This window comes from Tenebrio molitor, chromosome 7 (assembly GCF_963966145.1).
Source record: "Tenebrio molitor chromosome 7, icTenMoli1.1, whole genome shotgun sequence".
NCBI classification, from domain to species: domain Eukaryota; kingdom Metazoa; phylum Arthropoda; class Insecta; order Coleoptera; family Tenebrionidae; genus Tenebrio; species Tenebrio molitor.
Window position 1 is genome coordinate 11,426,412 of NC_091052.1, and position 21,279 is coordinate 11,447,690.

Sequence of the window (21,279 nt, forward strand, 5' to 3'; positions counted from 1 at the left end):
AATAACATCTATGGTGGGTGTTGTTCACACAAGTTATTAACTTCTCAAATTTCTGTTTGCATGAAAACTTTACAAAAGCAAATAAAAGCAATTTCCGTCATGTTTTCCAATTTTAAAAAGTCAAGTCATTTATGCTCACGTTTAGATGTTTGTCGAACTCCGTGTCCCAGGGATATTCACGTGGAAACAAATCCGGTGACTGAACAGGTCGTTGAAGTAAGCACCTCCTAAAGTCGCCGTCTCCAGAGACCGTCCTCATCCTGTTGAAATACAAGATTGTTTAACTCTCAAAGAGAGAAAACTAAAATACCGTTCAACTCTCTAGTGGGACTGGCGAGATTGGAAATTTTAGATTCGCATAAGTAGAGGGTTAAAGCTAAAGGTTTCGCATAATGGCCATCTTCGTGTATGAGCGATAAATTTCATAAAAACGAGTTAGAAGTGACGGGATTCGACCCTAAAACCACCGCACGCGCGCCCCTTTCTCATATTGTTATTTTTTGCCATGTGAGGCCCGAACTTATGAGCAACATGACGAGTTTATAAAGTGACGTGGATAAAAACCAGTATTCCCAACTTAAAATAAAAAAAGTTTAAAACTAACAAATTGATTAAAACTTTAAAATCCCTTTAATATAACTTCCCACAACAATCTGTCAAGTTCCGGCGTTACAAGATATTGTTAAAAAGTCGTTTCAATATTTTTTATGGTCCTTCAAAAAAACACTCCCCCGTCCCGTACTGATTGAAACGAATATTCTACATTATTCGAGATTAATCTGATGTGAGCGGAGTTGTTCGAGTATGGAATGACATTATTAAAGTAAACGGACATTTAATCTAAATTTCAAGTTTATTATCGAACGCGTTCTTCGAAACTGAGATTAGATCCGGGCCACGCAGGAAAACAGATTTAATCTTCCATCAGTAGAATACTAATATGATCGAAGCGGAGGATCTATATTTTATGTATTTTGGAAGTATAATAATCTAGTGAATTATTATGGCCATTTAGATAACAGATCAATTCTCTCTGTTTATAACGTTTTTTTATTGACTACCATCACAGATTCATTTTCTAATTTGCGTGACTTCCCTATCGATCTGCACACAACAATTTGTACAAATCAAATTATCATCATCATGTGGATTGAAACTAATTTAAATTGTGACTAATGGAACGGACGTCTAATCTTAATCCGGCGAGACGAATAGTACAAATTGACAGCACAAAAAATGATGGTGCACTCTGCTCTTGTATCAAATGTCGTAAATGAAAAGCATCATCTGACAGAGTTTCAACAAATCAAAGTGAAGTAAATTAGGGAGCCGGTCACAGGAGCCGGTTTTAGTAGAGAAACCATTTTAAGGTTCGAAAATTACAGATTTCAGTTGTAAACGGCGTCGTTGCAGAAATCTGTATGAGGAATTTAAACAATCCACGACCTGCTGTATAATAACCGGCCTGTTCAAAAGTGTAATGTGAGTGATCGCCACAGAGCGCTAGTGTACGGGTGCTTTTTGGGGATATTTTTCATCTTAAGTTTTTGTCACCGAGAGTTTTTCTCGTTCAAATAACATTCAAATTTAAAATCAAAAACACAAAAATACAAATGTATTCAGTATTGTTTTAGAAAGAAAATATGAACTTACTGTGCTCAATCTTAACTCTAAAATCACCTATTTTTCCGCATTTTTATTCTTCAGAAGCGCCCGTACTGTGGCGCCCTCATCGGCGAAAATTGGCTCTTTCTCGGAAACATTTTCGCAATGCTTTTTTAATGAAATGAACAGGCCGGTTATTATACAGCAGATCGTGCAGTCGAATTAAATATTTTAAGCATTGCAACTTATTTAATCGCTGAAATAAATTGTTTGTAGAAAACTTTACTTTTGTCAATTTTTGAAAGCACAGTTCCCTGTTAAAGTAGTTCAGTAGCCGGTGCACAGATGTCGCTGTTTGCTTGACATCTGAGACATCTGAAAAAATTATTTTTCCTTTTTGAAACAAATGTCGAGTGTGAATATTAAAAAAATAACATGTTTCAAAAAATATTGGTTGTTTGATTTCTGGGTGAGCTTTCCCACACACCCTTGTCGCTCAATTAGGAACGTGATACTTCGCTACGAGGAGCAGGATCTCGATAACGATGTTGGCGAGACTTTGTTTGAGAGCTCGTAATTTATGAATTCATTATAAAAATTCGTCGGTGCACCACATCAAAGCGATTTCGCTGTACTTGTGCACCCCATCGAGACGTTCCCTGTGAAAATCAAACTGTTTCTTCGAGTCCCAAATTAAACCTGCACGAATCTTGTTTTCCAGTCGTACCCAAACAAATTGAATGTTGTATCAGCGGGAACATCAAAAAGTGCGGAGAATATTAGTTTACGACCAATTGCTTCCAAAAGAGGGAATCATTAAATATTCCTTAAAGATTCGTAATTGCATAAAACGGAAACGTCGTAACATCGTCCTGTGTTTTTCGTTTTTTTCGCCGTCGTGAAACTGACAGCTCGTCTGCGGGATCAAAGGATGCACCAGAAGCTTTGAGTTTTCCTGTTTCAGGTAGAAATTCTTCGGTTCGTAGAGGCGGCGAACGAACTGACCCACGTCAAACTGCATTAATTAATCCCAGAACGGGTGTCTCGTTTCGACGCTTTTTACCCGCTTTAGGCTTGCAAGTCTTTTTATTATGTTTCAGATATCCTCGAGTTTTAAACTCTTTTCACTTGTCAATTTAATCGGACTTCCGGCCGGTGAGAATGGCCGGCTGAACCCGATAAAAGCTTTTGCAGGTTTGTTCTTGATGTTCACTGCTACATTGCGCATCAATTAATAATTAGATCTGGTCGGACAGAAGCCGTAATCAAGTTTCCGCACAAAAAGACGCCGGCGACGGCTTAATGGACGACACTGTGGCCGTGCACAAATTGTTTAAAAAATGACATCGGACTAATGTTCTGCAAGAGACAAGTCTTAAAAAAAAAACCTTTCACTTCCTGAACTAACTCGGAACGCCTGGATTAACACTTCAAACAATCACAAACAAAGAAATTGCAAAATGACAAGTGTGAACTGTCAAACGTCAAATTTACAATGTAAGAAACACTTATAATAACGCTGTAGGGTTGGTAACAGATCAATAATTTTTATTTTTGTGAAACTAATGTTAACGGTCACTTTGCCGAGTGGAGACGAGAGCCCCAAAGGGCAGTTCGCTTTGCACATCAAACAGTTTCAATTCCTAACTCGCTCACCTTATCCGACGTCATAAGTTCATCAACTGGGAGTTAAAGTTCGACGACAAGAGTTTCCTCCAGTTGCAATAGTTAGTTCCGATAATCAGTGTTGCCAGATCTACCGAATTTTCGGTAGATCTACCGAATTCGCATAAAATCTACCGATCTACCGATTTAAACCTCAAATCTACCGAAAAGTTACTCAAAAAAATTTTCATAATCTAACATTTTTACTTCATTTGCATAAGAGAACATCTAAGGCGTTTTGTTTTGGACTGGTGACTGGTTGATGTGCCGTTATTCCTGGAGTCGAAAGGGTGATCCCGTTAATTACCCCGCTTTCTTTGTGTTCTGTTGTCGAGGGTGTGAAAGTGTCTAGCTTTTATTTATGTTTAGTTATTTTCTACATGTTACGGACTTGAACGTATTTCTTTAGAATTATATGACTGTAGCTGTTTTGTTGTTCTTTTTTTTGCTTTTCTCCTTTTGCCAATTGTGTTTCACAATTTATTAATTTATTTTAAATGTAAATCATTTTATTCCACACTGTATATGCATTGTTTTATGACAATATTTCTAGGATTAAATGGAAAACAGCGATTTTGTTTACGTAAAAACCGTGAAGTTCTTGCAAGTTTTTCCAACGTTATACTTCATAGAAATATTGCTTTTTAGTTTTTTCAATCTGGAAGGCGTTTTGTTTTGGACTGGTTGATGTGCCGTTATTTCTGCAATCGAAGGGGTGATCACCATCACCAAAACTCCGTTAAATGCCCTATTTTTTTTTTGTGTTCTGTTTAAATTACGCCATGATGAGGGTGTGAAAGAGCGTAGCTTTTATTTATGTAAAATTCAATCGTTTTATTACAAGGAATACGTCCAGTGCCGAGAAATAAAAAAATCTACCGATTTTTTACGAAACCTACCGAAAAGTTCCGAGTTGATCTACCGAAATGTCACTCGATAGGTCTGGCAACACTGCCGATAATGCTCACCACTATTAAGCGAACTGTTGTGCCGTCGAGACCTCTTCGACGATACCGAAACAATTAGATTTACAACGCGATCAAATCCGCACCGTTCTGGCCTATAAGAAGAGACGGTGGGACGATTCAAATTTGAAACGGTTTATTTACCTTCGCGTTGCCACCGGTGAGTTTCCGTTTTATTTGCAGGTGTGATTGTTTGGACAGAGATAATAAAGCAAACATGCAAAATCGCGCTCGCTTAATTCTTCGCCGTGAATAATGTGACACCTGTCAAAATGTAGATGGCGTCGTGCGAGGACGCGAGCCAATCAGAGACGAGTCCCCGGATGACAGTCGATTTTCAGTGGCGTAAAAAAGTGCGAATGCTTTGTTACCTTTTCGTAGATGAAAACCGCGAAATATCTCATTTGTCCGGAGTTTATAAAAGTTGGGGAGTTGGCGTAATCGTTGGGGGAATCGATTATCGCGATAAACCCTGCGTGATGTTGTGTCAGTAAAGGGGAAAATGAAGAGGCAGCCGACAGTGACTGACTGGAGTAGCTTTAGCGCGGTTCGGGCCTAATTTGACCAGTCATTTGTACTGATTAGACTGTAGGTCTAAGCCAAGGTATTAAGTTTAGAAATTACAGTAAGGTGGGAGCGATCCGGCGGCGGTTTCAGGAGCAAATCACGCGCGATTGGAGATTATTCAAAGACCGGGCTTGAATATATCAAACGCCTCCTATCTTCTGCTTCTACCCTATTTTCTGACATACTGTTCCCAATATGGCACTTTGGGGATGGTGCATATCACTGATAGAATATATTAAGCTCCAGACACATCTTAAGGAGATGCTTATATTGGTATAATACGGCTTTTTAATCGCTTAAGGCGTCTAACAACGTGTTTCGAAAGGCGGCTTACCAAAAACGGAGCCCCAACCACTTCCCAGCCACTTAAAACTTCCATAATTTACCGCCGCCGCCGACTGTACTCCCACGGACAAAAAAAAATCAACGGACGTGGGAGTACGAAAGGTAACTCTAACACTTTCGGATGCCTGTTTTAACTTATCTCGATTAATATTCATGGTGTATATGTTTCCTCAACCAAGAATTTACTCTAAACGCTACGATGAAGGACTCCTTTGATGAATATTGAAAGTTTGCTCGATTTTGGCTTTGATGAGGGAAGTTTACCCTAATCTGCATCCCACATTTTCAAGAAGTGGAGCGAATCGCACCACCGTCACGTCTCGTCGACATTTTCACAATTCTTCTGTCAAAAAGACTCGACGCAAATACACATCCGAGGCTCGAATTAATGAAATCGGCCACAATAGGTTCGAATTGCGCAGTGGAGTTCGGTCGTGATGAAAGAATCGGAAAACAATTAAAGTTTTGAAGTGAGGTGATATTCGGTCCGTGGGGGTTTCGTATTGCTCGTTTGGAGGTTTAAATTGACATGTCCTCGCCCCCGAAAAATCTGTTGCGATTGGTAAACCATGTTTCCGACAACTTTTGATTGTCAACTTCCTGAAAAATTTCGTTATCGCGCTCACCTCCGGTGGATTTTAATTCATTCGCTCGGAAAAAAGTTTGCCGGCAAATTGTTTCCCTTTTACGGTTTCAACTTCGTCGTTAAAGGGAAACAATTGCTAATTAGGCAATTGCGCCGGCATTATTTTAGTTTCGGTATGTTTCCGTTTGACTCGGTCACCAACAGGATTATCCTGTTTACTCGGCTAATGCCATTTTGGGCGAAATGTAAATGGCCAGTATAAATTTAAATAATTCAAGGCACCGCCGGAACGCCTTTGAAAAGTTGAAATTTTTAAATCGAGGTAGGCACTTAATACAAATTAGAAAGTTTACTTCAATTATAAGAAAACATTTTCGGTAATATCAAAAGAATATATGAAGATATTACTCAATTTAAAATTCAGCAGCTGGAAAATGTTCACGCTCCGAAGTTTTCGCCGACTTGGGGGCAGAGAAAAACGTAATATTGAATTCGAAATTCTTTTTAATAAAAAAATCAAGCACCTACATTTATAAGTTTGAAGGAAACATTTGTGAAAGAGGATTAAGGAGACAGATCGCACCATCACAACCTCAGCACGGCGAGGTCGTAGTGCCAAGTCGTTAAAAACAGAAAACTTACCGGTGATCAATAGTCAGGACTCCCCGCTTCTCAAATCCCCCAAGAGGCTTACGGACTCATCTCGCTGCATGTTGTAGCTTCCCACTGATGCATGGACTACATCTACCGGATTAGCAATACACCGAAGACAATAAAACCACCCCCTCGCTTGCACCGAACGTCCACAAAATAATCCCGGCAACTCTACGCCATTTATTAAACAAACGATACTGCGAAGAAGGACAAACAGATGGCGCCAGTCTCTGCGCGCCACCGCTGCACTCGCACCTACCTTTCTACAAGTGCGACTCCTCGCAAACATTGCACTTTTTCGCGTCGCACGACTGTTGTTCCTTGAACTATTGGAAAATAAATGACGACTTAAAAGCATAATCGAATAATGATTTCTTGAGCGTAAAAGTTTTAATAGACGCTGTTAGAGCCCTTCTAACACCATTTAGTCGACGATTTTGCAATTTGTGCGTCAAAGAACTTTGCGCAAATTATACTTGAAAGCTCGACAAAATTGCAGCAAAACAGACCTGAATAATGGTCATCGAAATATTAGTTTTTCAATTTGATTAAAAAGTTCACAGACGAGTTGAATCGACGCTGTTTGCGCAACGTTCAAAATACGCAACACGACTTTGACAATTTCTCTCTTGTGCGACGACAAATCTGCGAAAGTAATTACAAAAGAAATATCCTAATTAAATGCAGAAGGCTGTGAGTTGACGCAGTAGTTTTGCACGGACAGGTAGCTGTATTGTCCCAGTGCAGACACTTATACACATAATTTGGAAACTTCTCTTGGGAAATTAAAATAAAGTGTTTGTCTTTACCTTGAATTCAGACTTATGTGCCAGTTGTGTTTGTATAGCCTACTAAATTATTATTTTACCATGTGGAACACGTTGTATCATCCCCATAGTTTATCTTGCAATTCCCCACTTATTTCACAGATATTCCGTTCTATTTATTTAGCTAAATACACCCATTAGAACCACATGGAAGCACCGGGCGCGTATTTAAAAATTTCTCTGCTCCCTTTCGCCCCCAGATACTTAAATTTTCATCCTACCGAAAATAACTTTCGGTTTAGAGTTTCATAATCGACCGTAAAACTGTATCGGAGTTGTATTTTTGGAACGTAGAGGCGTCTCGTTAAACTTTCACGAGACGAAAAGTGGACGGGGCGGGGCCAGATCGCACGCGGTCTAATCGAGATAACGGTCACGTGACGTCCACTTCTCCCGAATAAAACCGGAACGGGACGGGATTTCGCATGATGGCGACATTTATAAGCGACTCCGGCGAGTTTATGTTTTATCCCGGAGCGGAACCGTAAACATGGCCGAAAGTTTATACTTGGAATTTTACAGTTGTCGCCGAAGGCGGCGCACAAAAGCCACCGAATCAGAGTCGGGGAGAAAAATCGACAACCAATTTGTTTACCCGTTGGAGTCGAACTTGTGTATATTTGGCAATATTTCGTAGCCGCGAGTGTTTTTGAGGGCTGTCTGCGGTAGCACTTGTGCCACCTACATATTTCCGTATTCGGCCCGAACGCAGACTTAGGGGGCTTAGGTCAGCCTGTTTATATTCAGCTCAGTAGATATAGGTGAACCTTGTAAAGTCGGAACTTTTGTCGTAAATAATTAAACGGCTTGTCGAATCGGCGAACTCTTGGGCTCGAAGGTCTTACATTGTCGTGCTCTGTATTTAGTAGCGCTAAAAGCGGAACCGTAATCGCAAAGGGGCGCAGACCTGGCCGCAGTTTTGCCAAAAGAGACTTCTCCCTCAAGTCTAGTCTGTCCGAATTAGGCTTTCTAATCTCACGGCGAAAGATTGAAAGCGTCGAAATGAGAGTTTTTTGTGCTTCGCGCGCTCCTTTCCCTCGCAGTAAATTTTTGAAAGGCGCTCCGTACCGATTTTTCCGAAAGATGCGTCGTTAAGACGGGAATTTTTGCAAATTTAAATATCAGGCAATCATTTCGAAACGCGAAAACTTATTAAATATCCACGTTCCATGAGCTAATTTGTATGATAATTCACACTGACCCATTTTTCTCAAAGACTCTTGTATTAATTGGCAATTAAGTGTAAAGTGAGTCGAGTACAATTTAAATTTGAATGCCTACATTATTTATGAAGTTTACGGAGCTTTTGTAAATAATTATGTTTTTGATGTTTAATTGAAGTTACAATTTCTTCAAAACTTATCGTTTTGAGCCAAGAGCGAGCGACGAGGTTTTAAGACCCAAGACGTTTTGGTCTCTGGACCAAGATCAAATTTTTTTCGACGAGATTTCTGCTCGCACAGCTCGACCAGATTAGTTTATCAAATGACAGAGACGGAATCCTGACCGAGTGGAGCGTGAATTCTCAGTTAGTAATCTCAAATAGCTTATAAACCCTCTTTAACAAACTTGAATTAAAAAAGTTTCCTTGTAATCTGCGTACAATCTGATTAGATTGTTTTATAGAAGTGGGAGGCAACCGGACAGAGCGAACCCTTCCTATCGCATGACTTGCCGGAGACCCGAAGTATTAGAGCACTTAATGCGATTAGCTGACAACTTTTCAGCTTAATGTGCTTTATATATATCCAGAAAATTTTCAAAGTACTATTCTGAATCCATCGGAAACTAAAAGCCCCCACAATCGAGTCCAAGAAGCTAGATCGAAGAGAATCCAACGACGCACACATCGTCCAAACGAGTGTACAAAGTGTAAGGCTAGCTTATAAACCCGACGTGCATAGATACGAAGTGTATTAATCGCATACTCAATACATCTAAATGCATCTATTGTTGTTTCTGCTTTGTTGCTCAAACTAAGACTAGTTTTGTTTGTTCTCTGCTTGCACGTCTGATGTTGACAAACTTTACAGATTAGTTTCGCTGTAATATTTCATCAACGCAACATCTCTTCTAGATGCATCAGACGCCAAATTGACGTGTTGCAAATGCATCTACGGAAACACGTAAAGATTAAAAAGATACGTCTTGTTCAAAATTTAATAAACTAAAAGGAAATTGACGCCAAATCGGACAACTTCAAGAAATGTTTTTCATGTTCATGTTTTTGACAGATGCCGTATGAGAATTGTGTTTGCGTTGACCCCCGTCCGGTGGCGCTTAACGCAGTTTTATCTGTTAGTGTTTTTGTATCTAGGAAGATGTGTTGTCCTTTTCGTGGGGTAGGTATCGGGCGGATTTATGACGTCCCTGCTTTATAAAAATGTATATTTTTCTAGCTGTACTTATGTCAGGCGAAAGAAAATAAGCATAACTAAGTGATATTTCATAAGGAAGCAAGGTGGAGAGACCGAAGAAGAAGATAAACGCATTCGAGAGCGGAGCAATATACTTAAAATTCTCCACAATTGGATGTAGAGAAATGTGATTTCCGTTATTTCATTTCCGTTACTTTCACATTGTCGCGAACGAGTAAGAAGGAGCCCGGTCTGAAAACACATTTGCCACCGGTTTGCTCTTAGAGGTGTGCACGGGAACGTTGCGGCGTGTTCCAGGGGGAGTTCGATCCTCGGACTGTGAAATAGGGTGCCATTAGTTGTTCGGACGGAGGCCGACAGTCCATGTGCCCAATCATATTGGATTGGATTTGCGGACCTAACGCTCCGATTCTCCCAGCAATCATAGTAAATTTACACTTTGATGTGCTTATATACGACCGAATTCTCGACGGGTTTGCTAAAACCGACAAATATAATAAAAAAAAACACCATGCGATGATTGAAAAGCTCTAACAAGCTTTCGGTTTTATCGGCTTGGACAACGGAAAGCGCTAATTACGGTCCTGTACGCATATCTAGACAGGAGGAGCAGGAAGACTTTGTCCAAAGCCCAATTAACAGAAACAGTGGGTAAATGTTTCAATATCACAGTTGACCGTGATTTATATGCACAAGTGTAGATTTGCCGCCTCTCGATTTCTGGATTCATAGCGCAATTAAATGTAGGTAAATATTTGACAGTTGACATCTCGTACTTCACAACGTACGTACGTCACTATGCAGGTTTCCTTGTTTACTAATTTTCTTCGTGTAATTTTCGTGTTCTGAATCAGTCAGGGCAGGAAAAAAAAGTATTTTTTAAGAGTGTGTCATGGAGTCACATTAGTAAAAAGTCACTAATTCTTAAGCAACCAAGCAATCATGGCAATTTACCTTATCCCGGACGTAAGAATAAAGAGCGGTTTCAGTGAATTTCTGCTAGAAAAGATTTCATCCAAAAAAATTTGCAATACATATTTTTGTTGGACATCTTGTCAAATCTGTACAGAGCGCCCAGAAATGTGGTAGCAAGTTTTTCGATTGGTCCCGCAAGATGACACTTTTTTACAGAGACCTTTTTTATGCATGGCAACGCCGCTATCTAAATTGAGATAAATAAATATCAAGAATTGTCAAACGTAAAACATTCAAATTTAAATTTTATTGAAAATGTTCTAATTGACCATCATTATGCTCAATGTATAACTGAACCCTTCGAGCAACATCTCGACAAATTTTAGTGCACAAATCGGGGGTAAAAATTGTTCGGAAAACCTCCTTAACATATTCTTTTGAAACAATTCCAAAATTGAATGTTGCAAGATTGAACAAATTTGGCTTTTCAAAAGTGCCATCTTGTGACACTTTGTGTAAAAGTTGCTACCACATTTCTGGGCGCACTTTTATTTTCAAAAATAGAGAGAACTGTGTGTGGAAAAATCAGTTTTTTGAGTTTCTTGTGATTTTTTATGGTAATATCGGGTATTCATTAAATTTATCCTCGAAGTTGTCGTTGAAGAGTCGATTGTGAACGCACCACTCGTCAGTCGCAGAGTAAAAACACATAATTATATGAAAATGGTAAAAAACAGAAACAAAACAAAAAGTGAGGTTAGATTTAAAGAGCTGATCCGTGATCTGTAACCCGTGGTGCGTTCACAATCAACTTTTCAACGCCGTACTTTGAGGATAAATTTAAATGAACACCCGATACAAAGTGTCTATAAAATAACGTATATGAATGTATCAAGAGCCAGCCCTGTGGAATTGTGAGGCTCTATATTTTTTTTCTGTCGAATTATATCGGGCCGTTAAACCTGTCAAATCAGATGTCAAATGTCAAATTTATTAAATATTAGCGTCAGTTGTGATTTTCTTAGGTTTTGTATATTCAAATTACTTTTCATCTTACAACAATTTTTATTAAAAACCTGTCATTAATGGACTTACATAACCTCTGTTTTTCTATTTGGTACCACAATATGCTACATAACGGCAAAAATCAAATATATTCGAATTCCATAGGACTCTTTTCTAGACACTTTATTTAACTATAACTTTTTTGATGCAAGAGAAATGTCACAAGAGAGAAATTGAATTAACCCCGATTTGGTTGAGATTTCTCTTTCCAAAAAAAACAACCTGCTCCCCTTCTCCCTTTTATTTGCCTGAAAAAACTTTAAATAGCCATTAGTTTACAGAAAATTAATCAGGAGAACGAGAGGAATCGCACGGTGTAAGAATCATTACTGTGTCTTCACTAATAAGCGAGATCCTGTGCAAAAAATTTGAAAATTTTCAATAATCTAAAATGCGACTTAGAACAAACCAAAATACGTCATTTTATGTTCTGGGAAACAAAAAAAATCATTTTAGTGGTCTACGTGATAAAATTCGATGAAAGGATTTTTTTTTAGTTTACAATTTTCTCGGAAAAAAGGTGCATTACAATATTTTTTTTACTCCCATATTTAAAATGCCATTTATGGCATATGTTTCCATGACGCTAAGTGATCTTTTAAATACACCTTGACAAGCTGTGACTTTGTGCGTTTTAATCACGAGGTGAAGTTAGCAACGGGCTTTTTAGTCACGGACTAAAGTTAGCTCCAGCTATTTTAATAGCAAAAATCATGTCACTCAAAATCTAGTTAGTTGTCACTTGTCAATTGACGTTTATCAGTTTAGAATTTTATGTTTAAATTAACGTTAAATAAAGAAGTTACTTGTTTTATTTGTTTTGTTTATCTGGTCGTAGAAAAAGTATAGTACGCAACTCGTTTATAAACTTCTCTCTAGATACTTGCTCCGTTCGTGCCTAATAAAACTCGTGACTAAAGTGCCGTTTATAAATCTTGTTGCATAATATATTATTTTGATTCAAAAGTAGCGCTTTGATGAGAGGAATTCAACGCGATATGTTGCTTATAAAGGAGGCCAGGGGCACTTAATGTTTTTAAGTGAAGGAACCAAATTCGCAATCAGAAGGGACATTTTGAACGATCGATCGTGGTATGTGAGGTAATAATCTAGTTATAAGTAGTTATATAAGTTTGAAGTTCTGAATGGGATGAGAAAAATCCAAAGGGCATCGAGAAATAAAAAATTCAAAGTTAAGTTTTCTGTTGAGGGTTATCAAACGCTAAACACGAAAAGCTTTTAAATTTGTTCCTGCTCGCGTGCTTTAATTTGTCAATGGTGCAAGAAAAAATAAAGATTTCTAAAAAATTAAAAACGAATTAAATGGAACTCCTTGGAATGTATCATTAAGTTAATGAAATGATTTAACGAAAGTGAAACTTCCAGAGCGGCACACATTATCGGTAATGCAGATTCCCGACTTGGCGCCAATACTCCTTCAAAACGACAGTACAACAAGAAATCGCTCGTTCGTTGTCATTTCCTGCGAAACGTGTTTGTAGTGAAATTAGGTCCACCCTCCTTTCCATTACCTGATTGAATTCAAAATTCAATATTGGGTGCACTTAGCGTAATCAGGACAGGTCGTAGCGGGGCCGGTGTCGAATCCTGGAATTATATGGAATAAAGTGTTTAGTTTTTATTAGCATGCGCTTCGGCAGTTAAGTCGGCTAATTACAGGTGGGCTGGTGATATTTCACTGTAGAGAGTGGCGCAGCTACAGTGGAAGAGCCGTATGGGCCCCCTGGGATCAGTAGGGCTCTTGCGCATCGCTGACACCCAGATACATCACCCTGCCTGAACGGCTGGAGCATAACAGCGACTAACTTCCTGTTAAATAGCATTAGTTCAACTCACATGTAGACCACACAGGATTGCCACCTCAACTTCGTGATTACCCCACAGTCGGGGAGACAGTCTATGCAAGTGTAACTCACCCCAGAAAACTGGATGAAGGTAGACCGAGAGGGAATACCTCGGCTTAATTAAATTGCGTAAATTGTGATTGGCACTTTAATTTTGTTTTATTAATCTCTTAATTGGATTTTAATCAGGAGCCAACGATTTTTCCCCAATCAGGTTCCACGTCCACTGATCCAAGAGAAGCGAAAGTCGGGCGCAGATTGATTCGTACGGATATAAGTAGGTCATATCTGTCAGATTTCCAGGTTGATTAATTAATTGTGGTGACGAGCCAATTAGGGTTGAACTATCGCAAAACAAATACGAACAAAAGGAGCGAGACTGTGGCAAAAATGTTGATAATGCGAAAAAGTTTTGAAAGAAAATGAAAAGCTTTTATTCATTACGCGACCTGGTTGCACCGCCGCACGAATGTTAAAAACGAGCGTGCAACGGTGCTTTAATGAAACAGCAACGGCAACGAAGAGGTGGTGAAATGCGAGCTCAAAATTCGATTTTCCCCATTGTTTAGAAAAATTTCCAATTATCCGGTCGTCCAGATGAAATAGGAGAAATTCCTTCGCCGGACTCTCCAGATGGAACAGCGATATTTCTGTCGTCCACTTTTGGCAGCAATAGCGACGATAATAAAACTATTAAAAAAGTGATTAAAGTCGCCGCAACTAAATCCATACATCTTCTAAGTTTTAATAACAAACTGAAATGAAACAAAAAGAGCGACGATAAAAATTATACGTCAGAGTTATTGGAGTGTCTCCTATCGCTAAATTATGGCATTTCTTCCGTGTAATAAAAACGAAACAGGCGAGGAGCGAATATAAAGGCCGCTATCAGTTGTTATTGCACAAGAAACTGCTAACAAACGACTGATCCGCATAATTCGGAGAGAGCGGATCCAGAGCCGAAATTGATTTCTCTCATCAGGACGTGTGATGTCAGATAAGCTGACTACTCATCTTCAATTTGTGGAAGTGTATAATGCTAATAAATATAAAAAGGATCTGGTGAATAAAAGATACGGTGGGGGCGATGCAAAGTGTATTTTCGGGTTTACCTGGACGAAAATTTACATCGGAAGCCGAAGATATTTTTCTTTAATAAAGCGACACCATGACGGGATTACCTCAACAAGCGACAGAGAAATTTTAGTTAGCTCGTCGATACTCGTCCCAGGAAATCAAAAATAACGCAACACCTTCCATCACGTTCCAGAGTTATTAGATCTGAAATTTCTGTCTGATTATCTCTGTTTTCATAACGGAAGAATCTCGGAACAAAAATTCCAGTCTCATATGACAGATACAAATAAAATAATAAATACATCGGAACATTCTTTGTATCTGGAATTTGTTATGTTGCTGGGGCATATTGTTGATGATTTTTAATCGAACGAATTTTCGTTGGAAGAAACGATTTGCATTTGGTGGAGCTGCAGGCGATAAATTCCGAGCCAAATAATTGAATGCCATTATTGCTTGTTTCCATTTCATTAGGGCCTTCATTTGCGCTGCCCTAAATGTAAAAAGGGGAAATCAAAATAATATTTACCGAGCGCTGGGCACGTTTCGTATTAGAGGAGCAAAAAGTATAAGGGAACGGTTGATTTGAAAATTCCTTAAATTTTATTTTGAGCTTTCCGGCTGGAGTTTGGCGCCAAGAGTGGAAACTAATGACACAGAAAATGGAATCACTTTCGAATCCATTTGTTTCGGAGCGGATATGGTGGGCCAATTGCAGGTCTTGCTGCAAATTAAACTCTACCCGGTAATGACGTCACGTGTTCAAAATGACGCCTGCAACCTCCATCAACTTCCACTTTTTACGGCACTTTCAAACAAATTCGCCAGACGTAAATTCGATCATTTCACAGGTCGACGATTTCTTCGTCCCAATTATTAATTGATTCGACCGACATTCAAGCCGTAAACAGAGAACGGTATGTCACGTGACGCCAGGCTTACGCGTCCCCAATGCAAATCTGGACTCCGCCTGTGCACTTCTCGCTTTGACGTCTTGTAACGACTTCTCTCCCAAGATTTACGACTCGACCAGGTTTGTACAGATTTTCGAAACGAGCCGAAACAAATCATCGCTGGAAATTTTCATTTAGAGATTAGTCTTCAAACGGCACAACATTCCCCTAACCGGGGTGAAAAGGCTGAAAGTCAAGCTAAAACTTCACGGTGGATGTTTTATTATTTAAAAGAGATTATTAGCTTAAGCAGGTAGAGTATTTAAAACCCGTTCCCGAAATAATTAGCTTTTAAATATCAGTGGAGCTTACCTACAAGCGTCGGCAAGTAATTTGTAAGCGATCTAGGGTTGGTTACTTCCAACATTTTCAGTTTAGTCTTTCACGTAGACGGCCACAGGATGCTCGTATTTGATTTTCTTTTTCTGGTGGTGGTTTGCAAATACGGGGTGGTTTCGTATTTCGACGAAATTGTTAGTAAGGAGACACAGTGTCAATGTGTACCTCCTCATTTATGTGGAGATAATGATGAAGCTGCCAATGGTCAGGGATTATTGGATATCCGGTAAGTAAGAGATAAATTGCAGCGCAAAACCGATTCAACTGACAAATTGCGTTTGTCGCAAAACCACATGGAGTCCGCGGTTGGAATTCGGTATCTAGTAAATAATTTATGGATTGCATAACTCCAAATCGAGTTCCACGAATTAACTCAACGTAAAATGTGGGATTTCGATGGTGCTAAAAACATAAAACATCCATTTGCAAATTTATTTTCGGCAGGTTACATTGTGTAGGACGTGGTGTACAATAGTGTGTCTTAGCTTAGTACATATTGTGAGGAGAATGACGTTTGTGGTGAAATATGAAAAACGAGTCTATTAATTTCTTTGTTTTGTGGCTTTAGGTTTGAGGACGACCCTTGCCCGAACCACTTCGACGTGTGCTGCGACAGCCCCTTGCAAGAGCCCCAGGTCCCGGAGGAGTCTAAGAAGTGCGGCCAGTCGAAGAAACAAAAGCTCGGCCCCCGGATAACCTCCGACTCCGAGGTGACTCAGTTCGGCGAGCTCCCCTGGACCGTTCTGGTGTTTGACTCCTCCGGAAACAATGAAAGAAATTCATTTATATGCGGCGGATCTTTAATCCACCCGCAGGTGGTTATAACAGCGGGTCATTGTGTCGCTGCCAGCGAGAGTAATTCCGTGAAAGTGAGAGCGGGAGAATGGAATATCAGAAACAAGGACGAGCCCCTACCCCACCAGGACGAATCCGTCAGGGAAGTATTGCTGCACCCCCGATACCGCCCCGGCGTCCTCTGGAACGACATAGCGCTGCTAGTTCTGGATCGGCCGTTTGTTCTCAACGAAAATATCGGTTTCATTTGTCTGCCCACCAGAAAATTAAAAATTGATGCGAAGGAAGGGTGTGTGGCGAGCGGGTGGGGGAAGAAGGCTTTCGCGAAGGGCCGCCACTCGGCCGTTTTGCGGAAGGTGACTCTGCCGGTGGTGCCGCGAAACCAGTGCCAAACGGCGCTAAGAACTACCAGGCTAGGGAAAACTTTCCACTTGCATAGGAGTTTCATGTGCGCAGGTGGGGTGAGGAATAAAGACACGTGCAAAGGGGACGGAGGGAGTCCCTTGATTTGTCCCTTGCCTAATGAAGGGGGTAGATTTGTTCAGATGGGGATAGTGTCTTGGGGGATAGGTTGCGGGGCTAGCAACACGCCAGGGGTGTACGTCAACGTGATTTTATATGCGGAGTGGATAGACAGGCAAATGAGAGCCAACAAATTTGACACCAGTTACTACAAGTTGTAGATTTGTACATTTTTAAAGCGTTATTATTGTGTTAAAAAATAATAAAATGTTGATTCTAAAAAGAAATTATATCTCTTTGTTTGCCTGCACCTCATACCAACAAGAACAATTGGGGAAATTTTATAACATAATATGTAATATTATGAATCTAAGAGTATGGAGTCAAACTGGAATTTCTTTGTCAGGTTTAGGAATTTCAAGAAACAATTTCTCCTTGGTCATTGCAAGTATGGTATATTGATCCCTAATAGAGATATTGACTAAAATCATAAATCACACCAACAAAGAAACAGTTTACAAACTACTTACAGTCTTCCCCGAAGTACTTTACCTACTTTCTTTGTCAAATAACTCAGGGTTGAAAGATATTTAAAATATTAAATGGGTACTTGAACTGAAAATTGCAAGTATAATCTTACCTGGAGGGAGTTTGGAAGTGGTTAGTTAATGAGTTGATAAAATGGGATGAGGTCGTAGCAACAAACCAAAATAGTTATTTATTTAACAAGTTCGTGTGTAAATTAGGCTTTTTTGGTATGAGTGGGCCAGATTAAAACGCGAGTAAAACGAGCGTTTTAAAGGCCCACGAGTACCAAAAAAGGCCCAATTTACACCAGAACGAGTTGAATACGTTTTTTTGTTCGACGAGCACCTTGAAGGCTCCAAATCGCTTAAAATCTTTAAAATTAACTTGACGTTTCGTTTTGACAAGTTGTCACATTTATCAAAATCCGTTCACATAGGAGAAAATTCTCAAATTCTGACACTGTCGAACAAAAAATATTATAAATGATGGTAATTGTTCACTTTAACTACTTTTGAAATTTTCGCGTTTTTTCTGGCTAGACAGCCTCAGGGCGTCCTCCTAGATCGTTTTCCACCATTCAAACCTTGTGAAAATGCCTTTTTTCTCTCTCTTGTTGTGTTTCAAGGTCGCGTCAAGGTCGCGCCAATGTCTTAATATCGCTAAAGGGTAAGGAAAATTCATTTGCACAAGGTTTGAATGGTAGGAAACGATCTAGAAGGACGCCCTGAGGCTGTCTAGCCAGAAAAAACCCGAAAATTCCAGAAGCAGTTAAAGTGAACAATTACCTAAATGATGTATGATGAGTGAAGAAAGTTTTGGTACCCCTGAAAAATATCAAACAATTTGAAATATGCGTAATGCACCAATGAAGAATTTTGTGTTTGTGTTTGGTCTGTTTTTACGTATTTTATGCAAATACAGTGTAATTTAAAAAATAAGTGTTGTTTATTTTAATTTGTAATGCAAATGCATTTTTATCCTGAAAGGGGAAAATATCTTGGATGATTTATTGCAAAACAGTCAAATCTCTCCCACAAAAGGCATGCTAATCATAATAGACCTCCTTAGAGAGGCTTATTTATGATACCTCTCATAAAAGAGAGGGCCTGTCAGATGTTTTTCTAGTACAAGACATTGTAAGGAAAACGGGACTGGAATCGTTTTTGTATTGTTAGACTGACGTGTTGACTGTTGATTTTATTGCCTTCTTAGACGAAAAATATATAAAACTTTTCATGAACACAAATATACATATTAACAATAAACTTGGATCAGTTATTTACTTTGATTTCGTTTAATTTCATTTTCTAGTTTAAAGAGAAGTTACAAAATACAAAAAAAATCTTACAAGGACAGTTTTTTTCAGTATACACATTCCTGATTGTTGCAATTTATTAGTAAAGAGCGACAATATTTTGTTTTCAAATTGAAATGATTCTTTTTTATTTTTAACAAGAATAATGTACATATGTATGAATGTGAGTTTGTTGTTATTTACAATCGTTTAATCGGATTATTTAGTTCATTTTTCGAAAATTTTAAGAAAATCCGATAAATTGTTCAATATGGTCCCATCCAAACCAAAAGTTGTCCAAATGTTTCAAGAGAAAATTCCACAGGATCAAGAATTATTGTTTCAAGAGCATTTCAAATAAAGTTAGGTGAAAAAACTACAAAAATGTCAGAATTTTGAAACTTTTTTCAGAAGCTATCAAGGCAATAAAATTATTGGGAATTAGGTGGAAAAAACTGAAATACAGGTTTCAAATTAAAAAAAATAAGTGTCAAGATAAACTAAAAAAAGTTATATTTTTAGTCCAATGAGTTCTTGGTTCTGGCATCAAGTTTAAGTAACACCTTTAATTTTTTTAACACTTTTTCAATCTAAACAGTTTAAATGAAAAGTAAAAGTTGTTTCACTGTGTATGTCGCGAGCAATAAATTTTGGTCGTCAAGGTCATTATTTGACGCAATCGAAAATGCTCCATTGTAAAACAGTCGTAAATATCATAGCCTATCATCATGTTGTATGACATTAATTTCTCAATTTTTTGACTTTGTTGACGTGGGCATAATCAGGCAGGGAAATTTTTTAAATTTGACGACCAAAATTTATTGCTCGCGACAGTACATGTAAGATGACGAGCCTGACCAAGTAAAATGCAACTAAATTACATTTTACAAAGCATACATTATGTATTGGTATTTAAAAATTAAATCAAGAATCTACCATCGGCTTGTAAACATCCGCAGCGGCGACAGAATTCTTTCCATACTCTCCATAAATGAGGAACATGTCAGTCTTTTCGTCGTTATTGTAAAAACAAAATTTTTCTACAAACGATCTACAACGATTCTTGCGATTTTGACGTTTTGATGATATTTTGATGTACAAACAACCTCGAACATGCATTGTTTGCACTTACCAATACTGCAGGAGGTAGTGCAGTAGGGTTTTCTATATTTCATAGCTCCATAACTGCACAATTACGAATTCACTTTTTCAAAAGCCGACCTTTTTGGTTATAATTCGCATGTCATATTTTTCAAAGGTAACTAGGTTTTCTTAGCAACCGTGATTTTTACGTGAAATTGAATGTAAATGGAGTTGACGTCTTCTGACATTCTTTGTGGAAAAGTGAATGGAAAGTGTTGAAAAATTTAAAAATGGCCTACCTGAGGACAAAAAAAGGATGCAGGTATTTTATAAGGTCTCATCTTTATCGAAAAAGATGAAATTGGTTTTGATTTGGCTTTAATTCTAAATTTTGTCAAAAAAAAAGTTTGCGGTCAACGAAAAAATTTTGTAATCAACTCATTTGTTAACGGGCGATTAATAATCTCAACTATTAAAGGCACTCACTCGCTACACTCGTTCGTGCTTTAAACAGTTTCGATTATTAATCGCCTTCATTAACAAACTAGTTCATTAAATAACTATTAATGGTGTTTGCACTATTTGTAGAAAAAATAGTGTATGATATTCGCGTTAAAAGTGATTTTATTTTGTTCGAAGGGTTTCTCCACTTGCTGCGCTCATTCCGAAATCTTCCCTTCTCTCAAAATAAAATCTTACTTTAAACACTATTTCGAATTGACAAAGATTTTTTGCTTTAACGTCAAAGAGACAGGACTAAGAGCCATCGTGGATTCAGTTATAATTATTTTCAAAATTTGAAATCAAGATATACACATTATTGCAATATGCATAATGGCTTGCGGCAAAAAGAAATTCCGAAGGACCCCTCTCGTGAATAACCCTGTATAGGCGGCGACGATAAAAATTGTTAGTTTATCTTGCAAGGTTGATTAGAACGAAAATTTCAATAATCCCTAACGTGCGATGTACCGCTAATCCTTCACCACTTCATCCTAAAGAGAAAAGAGACTCTCCTTGTGATGAGTCACATTTTTGTATTTTCGGTGCGAACGAACGTTTTTTGGTTTTGCGTTCGAATTTCTTCCTGCGTGGAAAAAGCTTGGACGAAAGTAATTTAAAACCGCCAAATCCGAATGACGGATGCGGCAAACAACATCCGTAAATCGGTCCAAATTGGAAAAACTTAAAACTAGTTAAGTCAGCGAAACTTTTCAAGTTTAAATCGAATTTTGACTAATTACGGCCCTAATTTGTTTCACAAGTGTTGAAAGTGAGACTTTTTTTTGCATAAGTGGCAAAGTTCGACAA

At 38.6% G+C, this 21,279-nt stretch overlaps 1 protein-coding gene and 2 long non-coding RNA genes across 4 annotated transcripts in view; 1 reads left to right on the forward strand and 2 right to left on the reverse strand.

Annotated features, from left to right (window-relative positions):
• Positions 1–3,347, reverse strand: part of LOC138135514 (uncharacterized) — a 37,958-nt gene extending 34,611 nt beyond the window's left edge. Inside the window, exons 1-2 of the long non-coding RNA XR_011161003.1 lie at positions 3,262–3,347; positions 140–260 (exon numbers count right to left, since the gene is read on the reverse strand). This is a non-coding gene — a long non-coding RNA (uncharacterized lncRNA). The remainder of the gene's footprint in view (positions 1–139; positions 261–3,261) is intronic.
• A 910-nt stretch (positions 3,348–4,257) lies between these two features.
• LOC138135510 (phenoloxidase-activating factor 2-like) lies at positions 4,258–17,406 on the forward strand. 2 transcript variants are annotated; one of them, XR_011160999.1, is made up of 2 exons: positions 4,258–4,395; positions 16,375–16,492. XR_011160999.1 is itself a non-coding variant. In XM_069054263.1 (2 exons), exons 1-2 carry the CDS (start codon positions 15,869–15,871, stop codon positions 17,282–17,284), a joined length of 1,074 nt encoding a protein of 357 aa, XP_068910364.1. In that variant the 5' UTR covers positions 12,597–15,868; the 3' UTR covers positions 17,285–17,406. The 2 variants fall into 2 exon arrangements, 1 of the variants encoding a protein (XP_068910364.1); XM_069054263.1 differs by lacking the exon at positions 4,258–4,395 and adding an exon at positions 12,597–16,032 and having other exon boundaries at positions 16,375–17,406.
• LOC138135512 (uncharacterized) overlaps positions 16,225–21,279 on the reverse strand; it is a 131,746-nt gene continuing 126,691 nt past the window's right edge. Inside the window, exon 3 of the long non-coding RNA XR_011161001.1 lies at positions 16,225–16,563. This is a non-coding gene — a long non-coding RNA (uncharacterized lncRNA). The remainder of the gene's footprint in view (positions 16,564–21,279) is intronic.

Excerpts from the sequence above, each read along its gene's own strand:
- LOC138135510 (XM_069054263.1), top strand. The coding sequence starts at position 15,869 with ATGCTCGTATTTGATTTTCTTTTTCTGGTGGTGGTTTGCAAATACGGG. Across the intron at positions 16,033-16,374 it reads CAGGGATTATTGGATATCCG|GTTTGAGGACGACCCTTGCC; the intron begins GTAAGTAAGAGA and ends TTGTGGCTTTAG.